This window comes from Sorex fumeus, unplaced genomic scaffold (genome assembly GCF_029834395.1).
Source record: "Sorex fumeus unplaced genomic scaffold, SorFum_2.1 ptg000047l, whole genome shotgun sequence".
Classification (NCBI taxonomy): Eukaryota; Metazoa; Chordata; class Mammalia; order Eulipotyphla; family Soricidae; genus Sorex; species Sorex fumeus.
Window position 1 is genome coordinate 39,455,001 of NW_026606104.1, and position 9,032 is coordinate 39,464,032.

General features: G+C 53.7%; 1 protein-coding gene across 1 annotated transcript; it reads left to right on the forward strand.

Annotated features, from left to right (window-relative positions):
- The first annotated feature begins 844 nt into the window (after positions 1–844).
- C1QB (complement C1q B chain) lies at positions 845–7,471 on the forward strand. The gene is made up of 3 exons (XM_056123313.1): positions 845–986; positions 5,276–5,468; positions 6,765–7,471. Exons 2-3 carry the CDS (start codon positions 5,288–5,290, stop codon positions 7,337–7,339), a joined length of 756 nt encoding a protein of 251 aa, XP_055979288.1. The 5' UTR covers positions 845–986; positions 5,276–5,287; the 3' UTR covers positions 7,340–7,471.
- The last annotated feature ends 1,561 nt before the right edge of the window (positions 7,472–9,032 follow it).

The following is a 9,032-nucleotide window of genomic DNA, read 5'->3' on the forward strand; positions in this document are numbered from 1 at the left end:
TAGAGAGGCAGAGTTGCTCATAGCTCTGTCTCCAGGACCTGGCCGGAGTGCAACTCTGTCCTCCCTGGCTCTACTGTTGAGTGATGACCCCCTCACCACTGGCCTCTGGGCCTGTTTCTCCCTATATAAAATGACCAGGTGAGGCGGGTGCCCTCCCAGCCCCTGCCCAGTGCTAACTTGGTGTGATTCCAGGATCCACCAGCAACAGGCCCCTGCCTGCGCCTATTATTGTCATCGGCTTCAAGCCCCGCTGGAGGCAGAGGAAGGAGCATAAATAAATAATGATCACATTTAAAATTCATTATTAGATTATCTTCTGAGAACAGGGACAGAGCAGGGGTGCAGAATGGGCAGAAAGGAGAGAAGATGAGGCCAGAAAGAGGATGCCTGGGATGGGGGCGGGGGGGTGGGGGCCGCGGGACGTGGTAGGGATGAGGAACAGGAGTACTGCACTTTACAGTTGACAATTGCTCACTCCCCCGGGTACCCCCATATGGCCGGCAGGGTAGGTGCAGCCATCCCATTACACAGCGGGGAAATTGGGGTTCTCTTGAAGTTGGCGAAGAATGTTTAACACTGGCGGCAGAGTTGGAATGCAGAGTCGTGGCTTTCCACTGCAAATCCAGAGCTCAGGCCTGGACCCTTCCCGTGTCATGGTGGTCATGAGCTCAGGGCTTGCGAGCCTACTCCCCATGGTGTCCCTTCACCCCGATAGCTGTGCGCCCCCAGCTGCTGAACCAGCGAAACCAAGCCAGCATTTACGGTCAGCCCCTCCAGATTGCAGAAACGGAACCTGAAACTGGAAGCGGGCAGCGGTCTGGATGCGAGTGGGGTGGTGGGAAGGGCTGGGAGGGCAGTGGCTGGGGCAGGCCCTTCCGGCCCGGGAATGGAACTTCTGCTTGGGGCTGAACGCAGCAGGTTCCTGGCTCCTGCCCTGCTTGGCCGTGCAGTCCCAGCCCCCGGCATCAGGGAGCCCAGGTTCCCAGGTAAGAAGGAGGCTCAGCCCTGGGGGGTGCTGGATAGCAGGACAAATGGGGTAGAGGGGAGTGGTTCCAGTGGGTCCCAGCGCCAAGTCTTTCCAACTCTATGGGGGAAGTCAGAAACAGGGAGCAGCTTGAAATGGAGCCCAAAGACCAATGACCAAAGTCCCTGAGAATGAGTGATTGATCTTGGGCAAGTCACTTAATCTCCGCTAAGCCTCTCTGGGGGTTCACAGGACCTCTGAGATGCAGGAGCGTTCAGGCCTAGCTTCTTAAACTGTGGGTCATTACCTCACGTGGGCTCACCTAACTTTTATTTATTTACTTAATTGCTTTTTGGGGTCACGCCTGGAGATGCACAGGGGTTACTCCTGGTTCATGCACTCAGGAATTACTCCTGGCGGTGCTCAGGGGACCATATAGGATACCGGGAATTCAACCCCGGTCGGCCGCATGCAAGGCAAATGCCCTACCCACTATGCTATCACTCCAGCCCCTCACCTAACTTTTAAAAACCACAATTTAAAATAAATTTCTTGACTGTTTGCTTTCAGTAGGTAGCAAATACACCCATTTTATTTCTTTATTATTTCGTTGGGGGTCACACCCCACAGTGCTCAGTGCTCTGTACTCCTCAGGTCCCTGTGTTCAGGGATCACTCCTGGCAGTGCTCGGGGGACCACCTGGTATGCTAGGGATCAAACCAGATGCAAAGCAAGCCCTACCCTCTGAGATATCTCTCCAGCCCCCCTACTTTATAGGCCTCAACGTCTAGAGTCATGTAACAATTTCTTGGAGAAAAGGTGGCACAAGTGGAATAAATCTGAGAGGGCTGCCCTGCAGGACACCAAGTCAATCCCAGGTTTAGATCCAGTTAGACCGGGTTAGACCTGGTTACTCTGGGATCCTGGACCCTCAGCCTTTCTCCAGCACCTGCTTCTCTTTCTACCAAAAAAACTCCCAGTATAGCCTCTCCTGGATACCACGACCATGAAGGTGGGACTGGGATCCAGGAGCCAGGATCTTGGGCCTTTTTGTCAGGGAGAGGGCAGGAGCATGGGGTGCGGTGTGTGAGCTGACCCTCTGACTGCCTCTCAGGGAGAGATTCACTTTGCCACAGAGACACTTGCCCAGGGTCATTTCGTGAGGAGCAGCAGAGTTCACGGGACATTCACGGGAAAGAGGAAGGAGCAAAGAAGCTGCAGGGGGTGTGGGCTGATCAAGGGGGGCCAAGGGTTAAGTCCATACCAGGGGGCTTGAAACTCAGTGTGCCTAACGTGAACCAGGATTTGGGTCTTCCTCCATCCACTCACCCAGCTGTTGGGAGCACCCCACCTCGATATAACCCCCAAAGAGAGCCCCACACTCTGAACCCCATCTCCAAAGAAACCTGAGCCTTTGATTTATTTCTTAAATTTTTAAATGAATCCCGTGAGATAGTTACAGATTTTCGAACTTTTGTGATTATGTTTCAGTCATACAGTGATCGAGTACCCATCCCTCCACCAGTGCCCATTCTCTACTACCACTAATCCCGGTATCCCTCCCACCCCCACCCCCACCCCTCCACCCCCCCCCCCCCACGCCTCTGTGTCAGGCACATTCCCTTTTACTCTTTCTCTCCTTTTGGGTGTTATGGCTTGTTATATGGGTACTAGGTGGGCGTCATGTTCGATCCATCGTCTACTGTCAGCATGTATCTCCCATCCTGAGCGAGCACTCCAACCTTTGATTTCCCAACTGGTGTTGGTGAGAATAAATCTCCACAGCCAATATTCATTTCGTGCCTAACTCATAGGTCCTCCCCCAGCCCCACAAGGTCAGAGGTGCAGCTCCCCACTTTTCTGTGGAAAAGGAAGTGTGGCCAGGAGAAGGGACTGCTCCGAGATCCTGAGTAAGGAGCGGCAGAGACATGGTTTGGACCCAGGTTTCTTGTTCCTGCTTGGGAGCCATCTGCAGCCACGGTCAGCAGTAAGAAGCCCAGGGCCACACCACGGACTCTTGTCCTCTGTACAAGGCTCAGCCTCTGGGCAACAAACTAATTAAACCTGACCGAGAGGCTGGAGCTGGTTTTCTGAGAATTTGAAGCAGAAACCAGGAGAATTTTCCCATGCCAGGAACGACAGTTTGGACCAGGATTGTCTGTGTGAGGCAGAGAGAGCAGGGTCCGACCAAAGCCTGGCTGTGTCCATCTGCTGCTTTTCTAATGAGAACACCTCCATCACCTCACCTGCAGGGCAGGGAATCACACCCACATCCTCAGTGCTCCGTAAGGATCCAACCATGGCAACCACAATCCTCACAGAGACCAGGAACACCACGATTCCTAACTAGTCTGTTCTCCCCTGAGTTCCCCACATTACCCAGGGATGTGGGCAGGTACCTCTCTACTCCCTCAGCGTAAGAGCAAAAAGTAGCCTTTGTGGGCTGAGAGGGAATCAGGGCAGGCTGCGTGGAGAAGGAGGGCTTCGAATGGAGCCTTAGAATGAGGAGAATTGGCATCTGGGCAAAGGGATAATGACTTGGTGATGACATGCAAATCGTGGATGAGGAGAGATGGATGGAGGAGACTTAGCAGAAGGCTGAGAGTTCCTCAGAGAAGTTAAATTCAGGGTAGGGAGATGGCTCAGAAGGGAAGGTCGGGGAGCAGGTTCTGTACTCTGGAGCACCGAATTTGATCCCTGCCATGAAAAGGTCCCCCAAACACCACCAGGAGTGAGCCCTGCAGCACTGCCAGGTGTGGTGTAAAAACAAATATTTTAAACATAGACTAGCATCAAATTGAGTATTCTGCTCTGAAATATAAACCCCAAGTAATTAAAAACAGGTCCTCAAGCAGGCCCTGACATAGGGGTGTTTATGTTATTCCAACAGCCTGATGGTGCAAACTTCCCACACTCCCATATGATGTCTAAGCGTCTGCTGATGTATCCATACGATAGAATGTTCTGCCATATTCTGGCTGTCAGCCCTGCTTACAGCCCTTAGTGCGTGCCCCTGATCAAGTGTCACAGCCACATTGAGTGCCGGTACCTCTGGAGTGTCCCGACAGCAGCTTTTTCCACAGAGGCCCAGAGGGCTACAGGGGTGCTGGTCATGGCAGAGCCCGTCTCCTCAGCATTCAGTCACTGTGGCCCAAGGCCTCAGCACCCTCGGCTCTGGGCTCCCCCAGGCCACACTGCAGGCTGCATCCTGCCTCAGTGCCTTTGTCTCAAGGTTCTTTCCTGTCTCCTCTGACATTCTTTTATTATTTAGGAATCCTAAGTGGGGGGTAGAGGGAGGGAGCGAGAGAGAGAGAGAGAGAGAGAGAGAGAGAGAGAGAGAGAGAGAGAGGAGAAAGTGTCTCATTGATAAAATGGGTTTCTTCAGATTAAAGGGAGCCAAGAAACCCCACAAAGGAAAACTAAAGGGGGACTGGAGTGGTAATATAGCAGGTACAAGTGCACATAACCAACCAGGGTTTGATTTCCAGCACCACATATGGTCCCTCGAGCCCTGCAGGAGTATTCACTGAGCACAGAACCAGTAGTAAGCCCTGAGCACTGCCAGCTGTGGCCACAAAACAAAACACAACAACAACAACAACAACAAAACACCAAATAAACAACAGACAAAAGAAAATCAAGAAAAAGAAAATAAGGAAGGGACGGAGCAATCGTACATCTGGTAGAGTACTTGCCTTTACTTGACTAACCCAGGTTTGATCCTCAGCATCCCATATGATCCCCGGAGCATCACCAAGAGTAATTCCTGAGTGTAGAGCCTGAGATAACTCCTGAGTATCCCTGGGTGTGACCCAACAACAATACAGGTGGGGGAAAAGGAAAAAAAGGATTTACCCATCCCCAGCTGAGGTGCGGGTGAGCCCATACATAGGTGTGTGCTGCTTTCTCAGGGATATTCTTACCAGGACCCTTTCTAAACCTTCCATTCTCAGCATCACAGAGCTACAGCCCCATCTAGAAACCTTGCTGGCGGGAGGGCCTCACTTACCTCCACTCTCCCAGCCCCCCCGCAGCAGGTCCCCTCCCTGTCCACCTTTCCTCCGTGCTGACTCAGAGAGCACCCTGGACTTGTCTGTCTTCCCAGGAGGCAGGCAGCATCCTGCTGTGATCGCCCTGTGTCCCCAGCCCCCTGTGGTCCTGTATACCAGGCCCATCTCTGTGTCCCCAGTCCCTGTGCCAGGCCCAGGTAGATCAGACATATTCACTTAACACAGTCAAATGAATGAATGCACACACGAGCTGGGAGTCCCGGCCACAGGGAGCTGCTGATAGCTCTTCTTGCACCCCCAGGAAACAGCTGAGATGATGATGAAGACCCCAAGGGGCTGTGTCTTGGTGCTGCTGCCGCTGCTGTTCCTGCTTGGTGCCTGCCAGGCCCAGACCACCTGCACCGGTCCCGCCTCCATCCCTGGCATCCCAGGCATCCCTGGCGTCCCTGGCACCGACGGCAAACCCGGAAACCCAGGGATAAAAGGAGAGAAAGGTACTTTGGGGACGCACGAACCGATACCCCAGCTTCAACCTGCCAAGTGACACCTTAGAGATGGCAAGCTGGTGGTTTGCTTCTGCTGCTTGCAGAGCCCTGGCGATAACCCATAAAGGTAGAAATTCTGCTTCCCATCACACAGGCAGGGAAACTGATAGCCAGAGAGGCTATCAGCATGCCCATTGCAGGCTGGTAGACACTGAGACCAATTGAGGCTCTCTTATCATGACCTCAGCTAGGAAGCACGGCTCTGTCCCCAACCAGCCCTCCAGAGAATGGGCCTCCATCTCCCTGAATTCCTTTCTCCATCCTGTGAAATGTGGGCAATGATGCATCAGTAAGGTGGTCACAGGGTTCAGATGGCACTTCCTACCTTTATTCTACACCCGCTGCCCCTACAATCATAGTTAATTCATTTGTTGAACCTGTGGTTCTAGCCAAGCACACCCTTCACATAATCTCATTTCGTCTGCACAATCCCATTGAATGCCACCAGCCTCAGTACCGATGAGAAAGAAGGCTAAGGTTCAGAGAAGGTGACTCAGTCTGGGGACACAACTAAGAAAACGGGACATGACAGGGCTAGAGAGATAGCACAGTGGGTAGGGTGCTTGCCTTGCACACACCCAATCCAGGTCCTGAAGTAACCATCTCCAGAAGTAACCATTGAACATCACTGGGTGGGGCCCCAAAAACAAACAAAAGAAATAAAGAAAATCTGACATGACATGCCTGAAGCTTCATCACGACTAACTTTATAACGGAGTAATTCATGGTGAATTGATTTTTAAAAATTGAAAAAATGATTAAAAGAAAACGTGGCATGAGAAACACAGTTCTCAGCCCCCGGAGCCCTTGGTCTCCCCGTTGTACTCTGCCGGGCTGCCGGAATGAAGCTGGAGCGGAGTGTCAGGCCAGACCAAGGGGCAGGAGCAGCCTGGAGAGGTGGAATGAGAAGGATCCTGAGATTCGCTTCCAGGCCCAGCAGATAGGCTGAGGCTGACTTTCAGGACATGTGTGGGGCGGAACAGCTGCTCAGACTTCAGTCCCTGCTGTTCCTGGGGGGAGCTGCTTTCAGAACATCCCTGTCTGGCAAAGCCGGGGCAGAGGGAGACTTGGAGATGTTGGATGATGATCCTCCCAAACCAGCCCTGTTCTTTCTCATTGATGGGAAGCTGTGGCCGAGAGAGGGTCAGGGACCCAGTCCAGGTCACACAGCCAGGCCCACAGGCCTCCTGACTCTCATTCTCAGTGATCTCTGGATCCCCATTTCTCTCGTCTCTGCTTTTTCAGGGCTGCCGGGAATAACTGGTGACCATGGCAAGTTTGGAGAGAAGGGGGACCCAGGGCTTCCGGGGAATCCAGGAAAGGTTGGCCCCAAGGGCCCGGTTGGCCCCAAAGGTCCCTCAGGGCTCCCTGGAGCCCCGGGGCCCAAGGGTGAATCGGGAGACTACAAGGCCACACAGAAAATTGCCTTCTCGGCCATGCGGACCATCAACTCCATCCTGCGGCGAGAACAGGTCATCCGCTTTGACCACGTGATCACCAACGAGAACCACAACTACGAGCCCCGCAGCGGCAAGTTCACCTGTACTGTGCCCGGCCTCTACTACTTCACCTACCACGCCAGCTCACGGGGGAACCTGTGCGTCAACCTGCTCCGCGGCAACAACCCCATGCAGAAGGTGGTCACCTTCTGCGACTACGTCCAAAGCAGCTTCCAGGTCACCACGGGGGGCGTGGTCCTCAAGCTGGGCCGCCAGGAGCAGGTGTATCTGCAAGCCACTGAGAAGAACTCCCTGGTGTCTATGGAAGGGGCCAACAGCATCTTCTCCGGCTTCCTGCTCTTCCCCGATGCAGATGCGTGACCTGCGGGGCCCATTTGACCCACAATGCTTACCTTTAGCCCCCCAAGACATCCCACCCCCATTGCCTCCTTACAGCCTGAAGTGGGGCTCTAGGTGTGTAAGTGAACGGAAAAAAGAAAATAAACTCTAAAAGGTCAGAGAGCAGGGGTCTGTCTCAACTCTGTACCCCACTTGGCACATCGCAGGTGCTCAGAAATGCAGTGTGAGTGCCGGTTAATGAATGCAAGGGGGGGGGAAATGGAATGACCTCTGAAGGCGGAGGCTCCAGCCAGCTGGTTGGAGGTGACTGGGAGGCCCGTGGCTGGGCCTGAGTGGCCGCACACAGGGAGCTGGGGAACAAGCACTCTCCCTTGAGCACCTACAATGTTCTAAGCCCTGTGCTGGTCCTTCCCTCATCCTCTCATTCACCTCCCACTTGCGGTGGAGACAGGGTCCAACGTGCCCAGTTTACAGAAGAGAAAATAGATGGTGAGCAGAATCAAGGGAATTGTCCTGATGCCGGGGTCAGATGTCATTGTAGTCTGTGCTCTGAGGAGCTAAGACCTCTTTCAAGGCAGCGTACGTAGCCCAACCCCTGTGGAAGTTTCTTTCTTGTGATGCCACATACCCTTCACCCAAGGGATCAAGGGGTCCTCCCAAGGCTTAACTGGCCTTGGAACTCAGGCCCTTCCCCTTTCCGGTTGCCCTCACAGGCTCCTACGATCGTCCCCGCCCTGCACAAGTTCATCCAGTTAGAAGGATGCTGCTCTCGCCGAGAGCCGTCAATGGCTCCCCCTGCCAGCTGGCCACCATCTCTGCCCAGGAGCTCCTGGCATTCCAGGCTTTCTGTGGATGGCTGTAATCCTCTCTCTCCCTTCTCTCCTGGACAGAGGAAGTCCTCGCTCCAGTCCAGCACATCCCTGTCTTCTCAACAGCTCACCCCTTCCTGCCCTGGAGGCCCTCTCTCCATTGCTCCCCCAGCTAGGAGTCACCATTCTGTCTGACCATCCTTTAACACCTCACTCAAGCAGCATCTCCCACCAAGGCCCAACCAGTCCAGCCAGACAAGCTCTTGCTCCTCTCACCATCGAATCCCAGTCTCCGACAGTCAGTTCTCCTCAGTTAGAGCTGCTCTGGCTTTGCGCTCATGCCAAACGCCCCAGCACCCTCAGGTCTCCCTTGCAGACTAGCAGAGCTCGAGCAGCACCAGGCTACTCCACACAGATGTTCTCTGGCAAGATCTCAGGCTGAGAGCAGTTCCCACACCCAGTCCTGTACTGCTCTCTACAGTGCCACCAACTGACTTCGACCAATCCCAGCCTGAGTTAGGAGGGATTCTCAGTACTTTGGCCTATCCCATAGGGCCACCGTTCCAATCCAGCCTCCTTTCTAAATGTCCTATTTCTCGGCAGTCCATTCAATGGACGCAGCTTCTGCCCCTTCTCCTGCACCTCAACCTTCTTGACCCGCACCAACCTCAAAATCTCCAAAAAGGACTTGGTTCCTTCTCTCCAAGGACTGGGCCTTCTTTGTGGGGGCACAGGGGTACTTACCAAGTAGTGTTCAGGGCTGTTCCTGGCTCTGTAATGAGGTCATTCCTGGTGGTGCTGGGCCATGCATGCAGTACTAGGACAGATTGGGGAATCAGCTGTAAGAACTTAACCCCTTTCCTGTCTCTGCCCCTAAGCCTTATTCAACTACTCAGCCCTGACAG